The 19,471-nt window shown below is 36.7% G+C and overlaps 1 protein-coding gene across 4 annotated transcripts in view; it reads left to right on the top strand.

The window, feature by feature from the left end:
* Positions 1-19,471, top strand: part of DENND1B (DENN domain containing 1B) — a 169,885-nt gene that overhangs the window by 95,807 nt on the left and 54,607 nt on the right. For 2 of the 4 annotated variants that reach the window (XM_075097220.1, XM_075097219.1), the window contains 2 exons: positions 1,044-1,154; positions 15,414-15,514. In XM_075097220.1, the coding sequence (XP_074953321.1) occupies positions 1,044-1,154; positions 15,414-15,514 (212 nt within the window). The remainder of the gene's footprint in view (positions 1-1,043; positions 1,155-15,413; positions 15,515-19,471) is intronic. The other 2 variants (XM_075097222.1, XM_075097221.1) reach the window with 1 other exon arrangement.

Genomic DNA, 19,471 nt, shown 5'->3' with positions numbered 1-19,471 from the left:
TAGACTAACAGTTCCACTGTTCCGATTTCTGTCCTTGGGTTGGGGCATGTAGTTGATAGGCTTCCTGCATTAACATTCAATAATATGTTGTTCCTGAGAGGAGATGAGTAAGAGTTCTGGTTGCAGAAATGGTAATCAAAGTGTAAAATGAAATGTTTTGTATATGGTGGGGGTTATTAGTGTATTTTCATACATATTCTCTAATGTTCCCCCAAATTTGCTGTTTTCCTATGCATTTTTGCTGGAAGCTCTTTTAGCTTATTCAGAACTTGTATGTGTCTGGCACTGTGCCGTGCAGAAATACTGTTAAGTTTAGCTGGAACACAGAGATCCTCTTCACCCGGCACCCCCCTGCTTTTTTCTCTTCCCCCCCCGCTGTTGTGTTGTCTGAACTATAAATAAGAGGTGCTGGTGACTTTGCTTTTCACTAAACCCCACAGTGGGAATGGCAGTGGGGTTCTCGTCAGGGGTGAAAAGGGTGGCTGCAGGAAGGAGAGGTACCTTCTACCAGTGCTGCTGGATGTTTGATGTCCTGGCACATACAGCTTAAGCAAAAGCTTGGTGTTTTTCAACAATCTGTTTTGCTGTACTTGAAGTGGAATACAGTGCATTGGCTTTGGGAGAGCCTGCAAAACAGCACAGTTTTCTGTCACAGTTCCAATAATAACAGTTATTGCAGTGGTGGAAGATCTGTTTCTGGCTTGGAAGTAATAGTTACCTTAATAATGTATGGTTCTATTGTTATGATACCAAATTTCATATTTTTTCAAATTTGAAGAAAGAAGGGCAAATCTAAATTCACAAGCATAACCAAATGAACAAAATATTAATAACTTACACGAAATTTACTTTTTCATTGGCTTTAAAACCCCATCAATTTTTCTTAAGGGATAGAAATTTTCATGCAAAGGTATTTCGTTCATAGTTTTGGGTTGGTGTTTTTTTCCCCACCTACTAATTGGACAGAAATTTTTGTAATATGTAAAATGTTACACTTAGCTACTACTGTTGCTATGTTGTTAACATCTTATTTATTTAAACAGAGAAACCTCACTGAATATTTTGTTGCTGTGGATGTGAACAACATGCTGCAACTTTATGCCAGTATGTTGCACGAGAGACGAATCATTATTACCTCTAGCAAACTAAGCACTGTAAGTACTTCACACATCTCCTTCTAAGTAGAATATATTGAACATTTCACAAAATGACCTTCAGACCTTTGTGGTTTTAGATATGTTCCATGTGTACTTATAAGACAATATCTACATACTTTTCTGATATATGGTTTTAGTCTGGCTCTTGAAGTACAAAAGTCTGATTTATATAAGACCTACTCAGATACATTAAGTCAGGTTAATTATTTTTCTTATCAGGAGATGAGAGTTCTTCAACTCTCCTGAGTTCATTTCTGTGCCTTCTAACCTAAAAAGAATTCTTAAGGGCTATTATAAGATCTTTATTATTCACTTGTGGCTTATTCCATTGGAGCTACTTGAAAGAAATCAAGGGTCCATAATAATAGCTGCTATCCTAACCTGGTAATAGGTAGATTCATCTTTGTTAGAGTGGTTTGGGAGTTCATACTGTAATAGCTCTGATTTGGAGCAGCTCTTCAGACTGATAATAATGTACAACTCAAAATAACATTTTTTTTTCATTAAAGGTTTTAGGCTACTGCCCACATTAAATTTTTTTTTCCCCTTATGCCTGCCTAGACTGCTTAATAAAAAAATGTTGTGTTTAATTTTGAAAGTATACCTAAATATTCAGATGTTATTTTGTTTTACTCTTCACAGAACCTTTTTAGTTTTTAAAATACCCTGTACTTTGAAAATATTCCCAAGATTAATTTTTCAGTAGTACAAGACTCGCTTTATAACCAACTTTCATCATACAGTATATCTGTTATGCAGAATATTTAGCCTGTTAAGCACAGTCCTTGAAAATACCTTTATTTTTTTTCAACAGTACTTCATAAAACATCTTGTTTGATATGTTTTTATGGTGGAAAATCACCTTTATGTTCCTGAACACTGCTAATTGTACTGCCAAATAAACGAACAGCTGTTTTCAACACATAGTTACAAGATTGGATACGGTACTGAAAATTAATGTTTTCAAAGACTCGCAGGTGCTGATTTCCAATACATACATGTGCGTGTAAGGGGTGAGAATTTATGGATTATAAATAGTGGGTAAATCCCCTTTAAATTATTTTGAATCAAAAGTAAAAAGAAGATAGAGAAGATTCATAAACGCCATAAAAAGCTGACAGGCTTTACAATTCTAGTAGCAATTATATAACTGCCTTTTTTTTTTCTCTTTTTTTCCCCAAACACCACAGTGTTGGGTCCCTGAATCAGCAATCACCATTGCAGTTAGGGGAATGCCCAAAGACAGCACTCTACCAATAGTTTGCAGGATATGGAACTAAGTAGGTCCATGGTGATTGGAGAGTAAAGGAAACGTGGGGTCATATAAGTAGAGGACATGTGAACAACTAGAAACCAGACAAATAGTGAATGAATACGAGCAATCTTCAGATTACTAGTGTATGATATATATATATTTTTTTTACCACCAAAGGTTTTACTTTATCTTAGGAAAATTTCGTATTATATCACACTTCCCCCTGCCCCCAATGTCTAGGGGAAGAATTGGGTGTTACAGCACAGTAGTAAGACCAGCCAAATGGGCGACGAAAATTCGAAGGGAAGGCCATTTCAAAGAACCTGGCTTAGCAGAAGTTCGCATGATATAGCAAACCTGTGGAATCAATTTTTTTTTTTGTTTCAGTTTGCCAGTCTGGGACCCAGCTTGCTATATTTTAAAAAAACCAAACCAAACAATGAAAAAAAAACCACAAAAACTCCCCCAAAACCCCACCATAATAAAAACCTCAGCTCCAACGATGTCCCAGTCAAAGCTCTTTTACTGGTCCAGTAGACAGGAGAATAGGATTCATGATGGCAGCCCTGCGCCTGCGGGCGATTCCTTCTGCAGGTGGGCATGTGTCCATCTGCTTAACATGATCTAGAATCGTACTCCGAGCCCACATTTGGATCCTCTTAAGACATGTTTTTGTTAGGCTGAACATCTCAGCTGATCTCTGTTGCTATGATATGACAAGAGAAGAGGAGGTATCAGAATCACAATGTGTTGATCTAGACCACTTTATTTCTATGTACAGATTCCAAGCTGTTTCGAAATCATTACACAACAATAGAGAGAATATGCTGGTTGTGAGAAACTTCAACTTTGTTAAAATTTAGCTGTTTACTCCAAACCTTTTAATGAAGTAATAGTCATCTTGATGGTGTCCTCACTTGAAAATAATTTCTGTTGCTTTCCTGGACAAGGACGGGTAGCAGTAGCAGACATTTGTAGTGATGTCCTGAAGAATGTCCCCAAGGTGTGAATGTAAATAGTAGATTGCAGATCAAGTCCAAAAGCAGATAGCACATCAATTTCACTTTCTTCTGCCTCTTTTTTCAGTCTAGTAGCATTACTTAAGTCATAGCTAAATGAAATTACTGTCACATCATGTTGGTTCCACTTTTGAAATAAGATTGGGTTAATTTTAACTTGTGCTAGTGAGTTCTGATAAAGCAGAAAAATAGACCTGGCTTATCAGGAACTTCATTGAGAACTGCTACCTGCTAATCTTGTTCATAAACAGAACAGGACTAATGTGAGGCTTGCTTCTTTACAGAGCAATATAGTTTAAAAAGTCAATTAAAGAGTTCTCAGTATCTCCTGTAAGAATTCAACTGAATTACCAAGAATAATTAAATGTGTTTTCAGCATAAGATATTTCTTCTTGAAAATGTTGGATTGTTTAATATAATACAAATTAGCAAATGGAGTGTATTTGGACATTAGCATTTGCTAGCTTTGTGCTGTTCTACTGTTATGTACAAAACACAGCAGACTGGTGCTTTGTGTTGCAAAGGTCATGTTTTAATATTCCTAAATTACAGCTGGATACTTGAAAAGAATATCTGTTCAAAAATGATGCTATCAAGCACAACTTTCTGTGAAGGGAGTGTGCCTTATCTTTGGGGTTAACGGAATATCAAGTGTTTATGTCAGTTCATGAAGACTGGGTTGTGATGTCACCTTTGAGTTATCAGCTGTTTCGGTTCACTATCTCAGGGCAGTGACTGATAACAGAAGGCATAATTCAAGGCCTTGCTCACTTTCTCTTTGCCCTTCTTATGGGGGGCCAGGAATGGAAAACTACACTTACTTATGTACAGGAATTCTTTATCTAGCATTTCTGCCCTATAAATTTCATTCTTTCATTATACTCAAGTCAAGGATTGGTCCTCTTATGGAAGAAGGGGGGAAAAAGATGCTATATTTAAAAAGAAGGTTTATTTTAGGGGGAAAAAAAGAGAAAGAGAAAAGAAGGTTTTAAGCTATTGAGTAGAGTTTTTTGTTTTTTTTTTTTGTTTTTTTTTTTTTAAAATTACTATTTTATCCTGAGGGTGTGTTTCCATTGTCAGCTTATATTTCATTTCAGCCAAGCAGACTTTGATTTATGTGCATCTTCTGATTTTTGCAATTGCTATGTATTCTTTGCATCTTTTTCTTTAAATTGATTTTCTGTGTTTTTACCCCCTTTAAAAACTCCTTTGGTGGAGATCTTTGTCTACTTGCCCTACCAAGTACTATCAAGACATAAGTGGAAACTTCCTGCCACTCCTTTCTGTCATAGCTTCTGGGTCATTATTTGCCATAACTGTTGATTTTTCTATTAGCTTGACTTTCCAACCACTTTATTAATGTGATTATCACCAACCTCACGGCGTGCTTCAGGCTTAGTGTTAGAGAGATGGATTCAACTAGCCTGAGGATTATGCTCTGTAAGATCTGTTTGTTGCAAAAATTACCATTTCTGGCTTTTGAAGAGTAAACTATGAAAGAGAAACAAATTATATGGCTTTGGATTAAATGAAAGGATGAATGAAACAAAGGAATTGATCTATTCACAGAGGTGGCTGTTAGTTGTTTCACTTTAGCTGTAAAAGGAAGACCTTTCCTAAATGTCATGCTGTATGTTCTTGCCCGGCACCGTTTTCTCACATGTCACTGCATCTGCATGTATTCTTATTAGTTGCATGGAGCTGTACGAGTTTCAGTACAAATAATTTTTTAATTCAGTCTTTCTATAAATTATTAAAGTGCTGGGGATGGCTTTTCCAGGAAGGCTGAACTACAGCATTGATTTTATGCATGCTGGAGGCAGGCCCTAGATGTTTCAGCCCCAAGTGCACCTGCTGTGGTAGTCTACCAGAACATCATACCACACTCTCATGTATTCAAAGCAAAGGAATAAATCATGATTTTACAACATTGCATCAGTTGACTTATTGCTGTTTTGTGACCGGAGGTAGGAAGGATTGCTGTTTAAAGCCATGTCATCGGTTCTCAAGTCACTCAAGCATGAAAGCTTGTCATATGCCTCTGTAATTGTACCTCACCAGTCTTCCCCTAACTAGTCAGCTGGGGCTGTGCGTTTTGTCTCAAACAACCGGCTGGCCCGTGTCTGACAGGAGCTTTCTCATCATCCTGTCAGTAATATGCTAACTAGAGTGTATCTTCTGCGGCCTACACTGGCAGGTGGAAAGGATGCTACACTTTAAAGCAAATGTCTAAACGTTATCTCCATTCTGACCAGTATTTGTTTCAGGTAATACAAGTCTGATGTGTCTGAGAGCATGGTGGTTACAAAGTTCTGCTTTGCTCTGGCTGTAGGTTTCTTGGGTGATCAGTGTAAAACCAATCATGTGTCAATAAAAGATACAGGTTGGTTTTTGCTGCTGTTTTTTTTTTTTGTTTGTTTGTTTGGTTTTGGGTTTTTTTGTGGTGAAGGGGCACTGAATGTAAATTTACACACAAACATACATATGTGGAATCGCTTTTATTGTTGCTTATCTGCAAAGAGAGCTTTCTGCGGTTGCCCTCAGTCACCATAGTGTGTTGGACTGAGCGGTGGCTTCATGTTGCTTGCCTCATTAGTCTCCTTCAGGTACAGTCACACACTATCCATGGTCACTCAGGTACTGGGAAAACGTGGAGGCTCCTTGGAGAATGTAATACCAGATGCTAGAGAAAGTGAAACACCCCTTGCTATAAACATGTTGTCTTTGTGAATTGCTGTACTCTTACTGCATCCAACCCTAAATGCAAGATTCTTGAGTTTATTTGAAAATCCATATGTCCCAAGGCAGTAATATTGTCAACTGAATCAGAAAACAACTGTGGTGGTTGTCTATTGCTCTGACTTCACTTAAATCTCTCTGTGGTTTACATGTTGGAGATTCATGGATGTGGTTTAAAAAAACCTGCCAAGCAGAGCTTTGTGTCTAGGCCAAATTGCTGGGATGTGGTTTTGGAGCACAGTGCATATTACTGTGGAGCCTTGAAAGACAGAAAGCTCCTCTTTTGTATTTTTATGTTTCTGAGTTCAAAGCTGGCTATTTATGGAGCTACTTCTCTGGTGCAAACGAAGGATCCAAGACAGTGGAACAGTTGGCTCCATACAGGCCTTCCATGTTGGAGAAAATAGTGGCACTGGGAGCTGTCATACAGCTTAGTCATGTCCCCACATTGCATATGCTAGGGTGATGCTTCCTGTTCCAATTAAACAAACTACAGCACCTATTTTATTTTAATTGTGCCCTGTAGTGCAGTCACTATCTTATCTAAAAATGTATTTATGAAGATCCACTGTAAATAATACTGTTCCAATAATTTAAGAAATTATAAATTTAAAATTTAACTTGTATCTCAAATTCCTGTGACGTAGTACATAGTGGGCAGAAGAATGCAAGGGCTAAATTTATCATTAGCTTGCAAGGCAGAACAGATATTCTGCTGATACTCACTGAGCTCCCAGAAGCATAATTAGAATTCATTTTGGAATATTAGGTCAATTAGACCGTTTGGGCTGAGGGTAGATAAGGAGTGCTGTTAAATGATTTTTTTTTTTTTTTAATGTAGTTCAGGTGTAAGCAGTCTAAGATAAACTGGGCAGAGGTGCATATTGTGGGTGCAGTGAAGGTCCCATTGGGAGACCCATAGGGAGCGTACTTCTAGCAATGAAGCTGTGGGTTTGCAATATGGAATCAAAATTTGGTTAGGATATACAGGCAGACCTGGAAATCTCTCCCAGTCTTGAAGTTTAGAATAGTTTTCCCATTGCCACAGCATAATATTAAGTGAGATAATTGTGAAAGAATTGGTGAGAAGAAATTGAAATGTATGATCAGCAAATGACTAAAATTATTTTTCTTTTAATGAGGGAGGCGGAAACAATAAAATTTGCAGATTGCTATTACCTGCCCTCTATGTGAAACATGACGAACTGTATCACTGGGTTTTAAGAAAAAAAACAATCCCAAATCCCAAACAAAGAAAAAACAAAAAAACTACACTGTAAAAGAAAAGCATGTAGACAGGAACACAGATCTACAAATTCATTTCAAAATGGAATTTTTTACTTCTTAGCTCTTTCAGAAGAAAGAACAAATTGAAGATTAAGATAATCTGGGGCAAAAGGTTTTTTTTCTTTTTCCAGTTCATGTAATCTTTGTCAATTCAGTAAAAAAAATGCTGGAACAAAATGCTGTGTAGAGCCAGTGCAGGTGCTGCTGTGGGCATATGCAATCTACAAGAAGCCTTTAAGTACAGTGTCCTTTGTGTTTGGGTTGTATGAGAACTGAAAGTGAAAGAGTCCGTATTCTGTTGACCAGAACTGTCTCACCCCAAAATAAGTACCACTGAAGTAATTGGTGGTGTGAGCGTAGTACCAGCGCTCTGCTCTGGTGTGCCATTATGGCAAGATTTCCCCTTTTTCATGGTCACTGCTGGTTTATCACCTTCCCCCCCCATTCACCAATGATGAGGAGAACTATAACATAGTTAGTGGTTATCTCTACTCTTGCTTGCAGTAAATAAGTTGTCTGTCAGCTATTCACAAGGAAGCTGTTCCCTGCTGCTGCTTAATTAGTGTATGGCAGAAGAACATACCATGGAGTTACTCTGGGGGAGGAAATGTTAATAAAAATTATTTTCCTGGAAACTCTCCTTTCAGAAGAGAGAAACATTTGCAGAGCTCCCTTGTTTTATGGGAGGGTAGCTCTTCCTCCATGGAGACAGGTCATAAAATAAAGGAGGAAGGAAAGGGGGAGTCGGGACATGGTCAGGAAAAGGGACAAAAAGGTGTATTTGTTTGTGGTGTTCTGTGTTTTTGTGAGAGAGAAAGAGAAAAAGAAGTTAGGAAAGAAATGTCAAAACGAGAATAAATAAATTATCAAGAATATACAGAGATGAAATGAAGAAATATGAGGAAACTGAAATAATTGAACAGATGATATGAAGAACCATAATTAGTTTATTATAGGATAAGTGAATATCAGAAGAGACCTGTTAGTTAACCCAGTTTGTAACATGTTAGGAATAAAAGCTGATGACTAACTTCCAGAATCCTAATTTTCAACCTATGAGAAATGCTAAAAACCTTTGTGAGATGAAGAAACTAAGTGAAGCAAGTTATGTGGCTTTTTCTATGCCACCCACACCTACTTTGTTATATAGATACCTCCGATTACGTATCAAAGTGCATGTAGGTCCTTAGTATAGGCACAGTATGCCAGTGGCATTCTGTGCTGAGCACTCACCTGTCTACTACCACTTCAATTTTATTTTCTGCTCAGCTTCCATTATTGGGAAATGTGTCAGTCCTGGAGCTACAGGCAAAGAACAAACCGTGTCTGCGGTCTTTTCTTTTCCCGTCCAAACTAATGCACAAGAATGATGCCATAATGCTGCTTTGTGAATCAAGAATTGCAAGAAAAGAATGAAATTGATTCTATATGAAGTGCTGTCAAATTAATGAATAATATTCTTGTCTTCCCTTTTCTTCCCCCAGAAATAATGATAAAAGGAAGTGAATAATACTAACCCCCTAACCCCCAAAAAAGCCAACCGACCAAACCCAGGAGACAATAAGTTTTTTATATTAGTGTTTTCTTTTTCACATTTAATTTTCACAAAGGAAAAAGTTAAAATTTTCATCTGTGTACTGGAAATATATTTCCCTTCCCCTCTCTCCCTTTTGTGAGAGAGGAGAGCTGGGGGTCTCATCTTGCCAACAAGAGGAAAATGTATTATGGCTCATTTAAGGTCCTCCCACTTTTTCTTCTTAAAGATTATGGGGATGGCAGATGGGAAACAATTAGCCAGGAGCTAAATTAAAGAAATGCATAAGAAGTGGCTTTGGATATCATGTCTTGGACAGTATATTCTGTTCTCTTTTGTTGCTAATTTTTTTCATCAGTGACTTTTGACCAATGCCAGTAGAATGGACTAAGTTTATGATTTAGTCCAACTGTTTATTCTTTAGAGCTGGGAAGGGATTTACGCTCTGTTGTAACTGGTGAAAGCAAGGGCTCCCTTTCTGCTTTTACTCCCCAGCAGTCGTCCCCCACCCACTTAAGAAATGGATGGGAAGGTAGGTCACAGCAACCATTAAGCATCTGTTTTGGGTTTGGGGCCTGATCTCATTCCCAATCAAACAAGACTTAGATAGGGATGCCCCTCTAACAATGCTGGTAGTCGTAGGAGTTTTAATACTGTAGAGGAGAGGCGTCCTTTCACCTGTACGACTGTTGCCCTTTCAGGAAGCGGATAGTGGTTTCTCAGTAGTTCTCAGGGAGTTTCTCTGAACTGGGACTATTGGGGTAACAGTAATAAGAGTTGGTCCAGGTTAATGGTAGCTACTGGAATTGTGGTAAAACAGTGACCCATTCCCTACAATTTATTGCTATAGGTATTAATAAATAGATGAGACAATTAAACAGAATCTTTGGCATCTTTCAACATATGTGTGGTCGAGGCAGTGGGAGGGAAGCAGAGGGAAGGGAAGAACTGCTTCCCTTAGCCCAATGGGACTGTAAGGGAGGAGGGAGAGAGCACACCAGTACCCATTTCTGGACGTGGTGTTGACAGAGATTGACAGTGTTTGAGGGTTTTTCAGGAAATGCTTTTATCACAGTAGTTCTTTAGTTGCTTACAGTAGATTTTGAAAGGTTGTGTGGTATCACAGGTTAATTTTACTTTAGCATTTTGTCTAACTTCTGTTGCTGTTTTTGGCTTTCTGACAAGATTCTGCTAATCAGTTTCTGTCTTTCTAGTTTGTGCGTTGTGGTGTGTGCAAATCTTGCCACCTATGCTCTGCCTGTCTTTTTACCTTTGGTTATAGAAAAGGCTTTGAAGAAAATAATTTATATAGATAGAGAGTAACTGCCAGATAAGTTTTGTGCAGCATACAGAATAGTTATTTTCATGTTATTCATTGGAATTATGTGAATAATAGGTATCAAATAAGCATAATGTGCAAGTCTGCAGGAAATCTTTCAGCCGAAGTTCTATGGCTCTAGGCATGTTGCAGTATTTTAGCAAAAACTACAATTAGAGGATTTAAAAAAAAAAAAAGCAAAAGGGGCCAGTCCTTTTGAAATCCAGATTAGAAAGGTTCATTGATAGAAGTGAGCATTGGGGTAGGAGATACACACATCAGAATTACTGCATCCATGTGAGGGATAGGGAGGAGCTGCACTCTCCATGTTCCCAGGAGCAGGTAAGCCTGCTTTGATCAAGTCTTGAACTAAAACTTTTCCTGATCGTTCCTGTTCAGCAGTGCGTAGGTTTTGAACAAGTGTCTTCCTAAGTGGCTGCTCGTTGCCGAAGGTGGCAAGTCACTCATCATGCTCTAGAATTTGTGCATTATTTCAGTCTTGCAGGGATTTGGTAGTAATCAATTTACTGTCACCCAATAATGAATTTTGCTAAGAAACTTTGTAACGTGGTCTCCCGCTGTTTGGAGAGGCTGTATTGTCGCCAGGCACATAATTCCAGCATTTATTTTTCAGGAGACGAAGATAAAATTACTGTACCAGAATCACTAGAAAACTGGAGAAAACACCACATACTTTCCATGCAAGGTGATGAAAGCTGATAAGGTGATGCTGGCTGCAGCATCTTATCAAAAGAGATCAGAAACAGACTGAAATTTCAGTAGTACTCAGTAATTTTAGTAAATTCATTACTGATAAAATGGGACGGGTAACTTCTTTTCATGTCTAATTAAAATTCTAGGGAATTAAAATTTTTCTGTGTATTAGAGGGATGAACATTGAAATTTTTTGTTAAAAGTTGTTTTTTTAACTAGTTCAAGTCAATTGACTCATGTTTATATCATTTAAAAATCAAATTATTTAAACCAATTTAAAAGCCATAATTAGATTTAAACAAAAGTTGTTTCTATGAAACGGAGAAAAACAGTCTAAAAAATCAAAATTGTTGGAAGCAGAAATATTAAAAGTTCTGTTCAGTATCGACAAATGGGTTTCAACAGACAAAAACGTTACTTAAAAACTGCCTGTCCATTTTATTATGGATAGAAACACAACTCTGGTAGGTCTTTTCCAGTGCGGTGGACTGTAGGAGGATGTCTCTAACATTGTTGTTGCCTCAGAACATGTAATAAACTATCAGATTTGCAGTAAGTCAGTTCTGCAGCACTGTTCTGTTATAATCTCAGACTTTTTTAGCAAACTGAAAAAAAATTTGAGCAATGATATGTTTGTATACATATATAGGAAATTTTATTGCACAGATGCTTTCACTTTATATATACAAGCTTATCTGTAAAGAGAATCACAGTTCACAGTTGATGTAATCTCGTTGTCGATGGCAAAATAGGTAAGGTTGTACGCAGCCTTGAAGATGACTTCAAGATAATTCAGGATAACAACTATCTGACTTGAAAAAGAGATTTTTCTGATCTATGACATTTCTCTTACAAATTTTTTAAAAAGGTGGATCTTGATAATTCCTTTTGGAATAGATAGCAGTCAACAGACAGGCTCCATACAAATGCCGTCCCCCCTAAATTGTGTAAAGAATTGTTTTCTGCAAAAGGTCTTGCCGCTTGGTCAAGCAACAGATGCTCATTTCTGCACTTAGGAGCTTGTGCTGCACTCTCTGCCTTACCATCTCCTCCAGCATTCGGCAGGGTGCCTGGCGGGGCTCTGCCTGGCTCTGCTTCCAAGCCCAGGTGCTATCAGACAGCCCTACAAATCCAGTGTTGCCTTTATAGACCTCTGTGTTCTGCTGTAAGCAGTTGGGCTCTACCTGGTCCCCGAATGCTTTTCAGATCTCGTGAACTGTCTGGTTACGCAAGACATGCAGCTTTGTTCCAAGGTTTGCAGTAGTCCCCATTCTATTTAGAAGAATGAATGTCAGTTACAGAAGTAAGTTATTTAAAAACTAATGTGTAGGGGAATAGACAGGGATCGGCGACCGGAAGATCACGGGATGTGACGGAAAGATAGACTCCTCCCCATAGGAGTGGCAGGAACAGGAAGCGCAAGAGCTATATAAGCGTGTGACGCAGCCAAATAAACGGACATTTTGTATCCATCGTATTGATGTCTGTGCATCACTGTCCCCAGGGTGGGTAGAGCCCTGTGTCCCGGAGATATGCAGCCCAAGATAAGTTCTCCCGTAGAAGCATACAGCTACACTAATGCATTTGAGAAATGCATTCACTGTGGAAATAGTAAAAAAGGCAAAAAGAGAATTTGCCAGAAAGTGTGCAATTTTTAATATGAAATCCATAATTACCAGTATTTGCTTAAAGGCAGAGCTGGCACAGTATTAAATGTCATACGGTTTGAAGAGCAGCAGAATCCCATAGCTGCTTGTATTACAGGCTGTGTACCACAGGAAGCTATAAAACATATTCATGCCATACTAAAATATTTGGAAACCTACTGCAGCAGTATAGGTGGAAATGTTTATATAAGATGTTACATTAAGATGTCATTAAGTAGAAAAGCAAGGAACTATACAGCAAAACTTTGATGTGTAAATAATCACATCTTTACCTTTGCTGCTAGAAATGCTAAAATTTAGTAGGTTTCTTTTTTTAGTTACGAATGTTAAATAGATGCCACTCTGAGTGCCACACCAAAATATAGGTTGTAAAACAAGAGAGTTGATAAAACTTCAAATGTTTTTAAAGAATTATCCATTTCCTCTGTTAAAGTGAGAACTCAAATACAACAGAGACATATGTGTAAGATAGGAAAATATCTCTCCATGCAAATAGTATAGGCATCTTAATTCATAATTTAAGAATGCCTATTAAGAGGAGGAGGAGGCTGTATACTTTGGGGGATATCCTGCATAACTGAATGCTCAGCTTTATTTCAGTCTATGATTGAAACATATGAAATGCGAATTATGATATAGGTAGTTGTGGTTTGAAATGTATCTACTATGTACAGTAGTATGTGGACATCTTAATTAGTAATTCTGTATCCATTTTGGGTAGAAGAGCAAAAAACCATGATACCCAGCTTGACTGTGCTATCAGTAGTATTAGTTAAACTACAAAGAGAGATAATATGGAAATAAAACTCATAAATCCCACTGTGTAGAAGAGGAATAAGATACTCATTTATTTCTTCCCCAAAATCAATTAATTCTTAGTAACAACAGTCATTATTAAAGTAGCCATTATTATAAGTCTAAAATGAGAATAATTGCAGAAGTTTAATGTAAAGCTAAGAAATAAGATGTTAATCTGAAAGGAAGAGCTTAAATACAGAATTATGATATACTTGGTTTTGTGTAGTGTTGCTGTCAGGCTTGGGCAGTTCGTTGGTCAATAGTGACATTCTGTGTGTCAGTGAACAGAGTCTCCTGATACCTTAACCTGCAGTTCACACATTACTGAAGCTCCAACTGTCGAACATTCAAGTCCCTTGGTACTACTGCAGCTTCCAGACTCTCCTGACTGGCTCATGTTTCATTCTTTGGCAATTTGCCCTAATGATATCCCTCAGGAGCTTTCAGACCCTCTTCTTTTCCATATTTAATCGTGTTATATTAATCTGAGTGCTGAGCAAACTATGCTGCACAAATTGTAATTGTCTGTGATTTCTGCTGCGATGGTCTTACTATTTTTTTTTGTATTTTTAGTGTAAAAGTACATGTACAAAATTGCAGTATAATTTTTATTTACAAGTCTAAATGTCCAAGACAGCAAGGGTGTGAAAGCTTTAACTGATGATCTCTTCCACAAAGAGGTTTTTTTTTATTCCTGTAAAATCCATAATGTTTTAGCACTTGCTGTATGGACAGGATTTAAATTTTATTTTTAGCTCTTCATTTCATTACTGTAAAAGTACATGTCTAATAAACAGCACTATTATCAGGTTAATCTCAGATAGTAATTTTGTTGTGATATAAAACATTAGTACAGTCTTGACATTTTCCGTAAGCTTGGTCTCTTCTATGTGGGGCATTCCCTTTTGAAGTATTTTTTCCTTTATTTTATTAGATTTGTAGTGGAGTTTTTTCTGGATATAGGCTACCTCATTTTGAACACAGTGTTGATGTTGTCTCATTCTGTTGTAACTCTGTGGCTGCATAATAATGTAAATTAAATTGAGTGACTGGCTGGTAGCAAAGTGGTATTTGATAGGTCAAATTTGAATTATTTAGGTATTGCAGATGATTGTGGTCACTCAAGGAGTGAACTAGATCATGTTTCTAATCAATTCCATAGATCCTTTTTTTTCTTTTTGGGGGGTGGGGGGTGGGGAGTGTGTGGGGGTGTGGATTTTTTTTGGGGGGTGGTTTTTTGTTTGTTTTAGAAAAACAGGTTTTGAATGGTAAGCAGATTGTAACACTGCCTTTCTTGGTCAAGGAACCCTTCATTTTCTGGTGATGCTGGTGCCAGACTTGCCAGTCTCTGCTTTGGGAAGGGGGGTTTCAAAAATTGTAATGAAGTTGCTTTGCTGTCACAGGGAATACTCACTTCAGATTTTTTTGAAGGTAGTTTGGAAATCAAGGTAGTGACACAAACAGAAATTAATCCTGCTCCTGAGTTTAATGCTCTTCTGCGGCTTTATGCAGGTTCGGATCAATTCCAGTTGTTCCAAATGGCAGAAATGTGGACCAAACAACTCCCCTGGGTCTTTCCCACTCAGCAGAGCTGAGCACAGCTGGGGTGCACTCAAGTTCTTTCTGTTTGTGGCAGTAGCCACATTTGATAAATATCAAGTAGTGCATGTTTATTATTACCTTCTCAAGGAAATAGCTGAGCAGGGCTAGCTTTTAATTGACTTGTTAGTCTGACTTCTTGCAAATGTTGTATGTGTATATGAGAGTTCTTCATAGATGCATTTAAGCAATTTAAAGTAATTAAAAATGCTATAATAGGTGGTGTGGGCAGGTTAAGATTCTTACATGTCTAAAAGTTAATTTAAGATATTGTATTTTCATTCATATTTTTGTTGCCAATTCTGTGTGTGTATTTTTATTTTTAGTTAACTGCTTGTGTTCATGCGTCAGCTGCATTGTTATATCCAATGTATTGGCAACACATTTACATCCCAGTGCTCCCTCCACATCTTCTGGACTACTGCTGGTAAGACAGTTAACCTGTTATCCCAGTTTCTGAGATTCCTACCTGTCTTGTAATTCCGAGTAACAGATGAAAACACTAACAACTTCTGTGACTAAATAGACAGGATCCAGTTTATGAAAGCATTTAAGCCAATGCTTAAATGGTGACTTGAATAGAGATATTTCAGCATGCCTTTACCTGGTGGTTGAATTGGTGCCTTGAATTACAGTGCCGATTACTATCAGTGTAGCATTTAGAATCATGTTTATAACTGTTCCTGTTTTATTGTTAGAGAATGGATTCAGTAATTTAAATGCAGCTGTGTTGAGGTTTTCTTTTATCTGGCATTTATTTTAACTTGAGATAAGTGAGAAGCATTGGAAAAAAAACCACAAACCTGATCAGTTTGTCCAGAATTAAACATTAGTAGGCATCAGTGTTTCCCTTAGGTCTAGCCAATGATTTAATATTTGTATTTTACAGTCAGCCAGGTTCAGGGTCCTATGCAATACCTTCCTGAAAGAGTTTAAAATGTCCTTTTGGTACATCCAAAATTTTCGTTATAAGAATTGTCCTTCTCCTGATGTGTTTCTGTTTATGTGACAGACTTTGTGGTTTTGGCAAATTTTTATGCTGAACAAGAAAGAATCACTTTTTCAATCACTTCTGATCCCGCAAGGGATAATGTTTCCACATGGCTGTGTTTTAAGATATCAGGCTAAGAAGAGATCTGTTTTCTTTTATTTGTAGTAGTGTCAGAGATACCAAATGAGAGTTTCCGTTAAAGCAGCTACAACAGTAGTATCCACCCCTGGAGACTTTAATTTTAACTACATCCTATGGGTCTGTGGTGGAAAAATGAACCATTGAAAGCCATTTGAGAGATCAGGAATTGTTATTATATATAAAAACCGAGTCCAAGTCAGATGCCTACCAACATAAGTCTATGTTTCTCTTACTAATGTTTTCCTTCACAGGAGTTAATTATGCTTGTATGTTTGATGGACTTTGTTTTGTTTTTCTTCTGGAGCCTATAAATATTGATCTTCCATTGAACTTCACCCGGTCTATTGAACTTCTTGTTTTCAAGGATATTCTCATTATGTTTCCTTAAGTCTCTTTGATAGTTTTTCCTCAAGTTTACAGTATTTGCCTATGGTATATCTTTTTCTGTGAAAGTTCCTATACTGCATATGTATATTTTTTATTGTTTTTTTTTTGTAAGAAGAAATAAAATATTCTTCTCCCACTTCTCCCTTTACTTTCAACTATAGCTAAGCCTTTCATCTTTAATGATAGTTTTCTTTTGAAGAAACTCTGTCCTAATTGTTTTTCCTCCTAGCTTTGATAAAATGCACCACGGTGGGGGTAGTGCTTGGATGTATTTGTTTAGTTTTTGTATTACTTGAGCTTACTGCCAGAAGCTTTGTAATTTTTTCAGTATCATCCATAAATGCTGTTCTCAGTAGGTAGATCAACACCTTTATGGAAGCTGTACCCTGCAGAGTGCATCCTGAATACTAGAAGATATATTTTTCTTTATTTCCCCTTCTAAGCACAGATAATGTTTCCAGAAATAATAATGTTAGATGCTGTACACAGCTTCTTGTGATGATGATAATAGTTGAGATTCTAGGTCATTATGGCATTACCTGAGAATTTTTTTACTCATTAAAAAGAAGCATGGAGTTTCTTAAACTTGTAAAACTCATTTATATCCCTTTTTCACAGTAGTACGATAAGAGTGGGGGCAAAAAAAAAAGTCTCCCTGTTTTAGAGATGTTCAAATGGAAACATAAAGTTCATGAAAGGAAATGCCCAATTGATGAATTTACCACAGTAACTATAATTCAGACCTTTTAACTCAGATTTTCGTTCATTTACGTTTCTCTGTCTGCTCATGTCTGGCTTGAATGGTTCTTTTGTGAGACAGGTTGGAATAGTGTAATAAAAACACATAAAATACTTAGCTTTCCTCATGTTTTGGTGTACTAATAGTGAATAAATATTTTCCTCATTGGTATATGATATATCAAGTTAGAAAACCTCAATGGTTTTCTAATAAGGTTTTCATAAGGTCAAAGTTTATGCTAGGCCAGACCTAATATACGGTCGAAGACGGTCATGTCAATTTAAAATTAATAAAGTAATTTTCTAATTATTTTTTATATTTTTATTTTGATAAAGTGAAGTTCTTTTTATAAAAGTGCCTTTTTTCCTTTTAGGTTAACATGCATTTTCATTTCTAGAAACTATACTGTCGTTGCTCTACTTGGACTTTCTTGGGATTTCTCCCATGAACTCTCATTTTCTTAGTGTTGTTCTGAAATGGTATTCAAATAAATGAAGTATGGGATTATCCATCTGATAATTTTGTTTGTTTCAAGGAATTAAGGCTATTTTTAAACAAAGATAAAATACATTTACATCTACTGATTTGAATATAAGCCCTGATCCTGCAACTTTTCTTTACATGTTAATCATACAACATATTTTGAGAGAAATGCACAATTTTCTTTTTTATGAGTTGGACTATATATCTTCAAAATTTCAGAAAGATAAATGATATAATTCTGTGGGGGTTAGAATTTGATAAGTTATATAAACTGTTCAGCTGCTACATTTTGTGGCAATGAGAAAAGAAAAATATAGCTTTGAGTAAAACAGATCTATATTAAAAAATTATTTAAATTCTTCCACTTGCCTTTTTAATCAAAAAGCCTCTTATGTTCTATCAGGCAACCCGATATACAGACTGGTTTTAGACATAATGTAACGGATGTTCTTAAAGTAGTCCAAACCCACCGGTACTTAACATCAGTGTGGACTGTAATGCTGCCAGGATTGGCCACGTCACGAGTACTTGCGAGGTCCAGTGTGTGAACATACTGTGTATTTATTTGCTCAGATTTTTTTTCCCCTTCCACGTAGCTTATCTTGGCCTTGAATTCTACTCTGAGAACTCCAGTGCAAGAACTGGAAAACTATCCAAAAAAGCAGAGATAATAAGTTTATTTTTCTAAAGGATAGCAAAATATTAGGCTGTGAAAGCTATTTTCATTTTATATCTTGAGGAAGAAAACACAGGAGAGTTACTAAAAAATTGAATTTTCTGAATATTTTTTAAGACTTTATTTTTCTGCATTTAAGTAGGCAAAAAGATATCGTTGCACTCAGCCCAGAAGGTGGCTGGCTTTCAAGAAAGCCTTTACAAAAATAAATTTGAATATTGATATAGTAATTTTATTTGAATAAAATTGATTTCTTTAAAGGAGAAAGCTAATTTCATCAAATTTCTGTATGATTTCTTGGCAAACTAAGTCACTGATAAATGTATGTATGGCAGTTTTGTCTGTGGATGATAAAGCATCTGTTCTACTGATGCTCTGCTAAGAATATAATGCAATTAGAAAAATTCAAGTTACAATTGCAACCTATCTTTTTATGAGATTTGGTCTCTTCTGAATTGGGATATAGGCATGTAGGCACGCCTATTTTCATGAGAATGGGACAATTATTTTAGAATGAACTTGCATCTTTTGCATAACATAGTAATTATTTTAGGCAATGATGCTGTAGATTAATAACATTTTTGGTAATAGCATGCATAAGCAAGAGAAAAACTAGATAGCAGCTCCCAGTAGTATCATAGCAAGCAATTTCGTGTACGTATTACAAACCTCTGCTGTTAAGGCTTCAGAATCCAGCAGTAGTAGAATTCATTATGTACTGAAAATTATCAAATTGACTTTCCATAGCTGCAATTTTTATTTCATGCATTTTCAAGATGTGTTTATCTAATTAGCTTTGTACCTTTATTCTGTTATCTTATCAAAATCGGAATGATGTAGCTGTTGCTTTGTTCTACAGAAAAGAGCTACACACTACCCTTTTTAATGACAGATTTATTAATGGAGCAAATAATCAGCAATTTAAAGTCAGTACAGGCCTGGTGAAGCTGCTAGAACAGTGTCAGTG

This window comes from Phalacrocorax aristotelis, chromosome 6 (assembly GCF_949628215.1).
Source record: "Phalacrocorax aristotelis chromosome 6, bGulAri2.1, whole genome shotgun sequence".
Classification (NCBI taxonomy): domain Eukaryota; kingdom Metazoa; phylum Chordata; class Aves; order Suliformes; family Phalacrocoracidae; genus Phalacrocorax; species Phalacrocorax aristotelis.
This window is presented reverse-complemented; position numbering and strand designations above follow the sequence as displayed.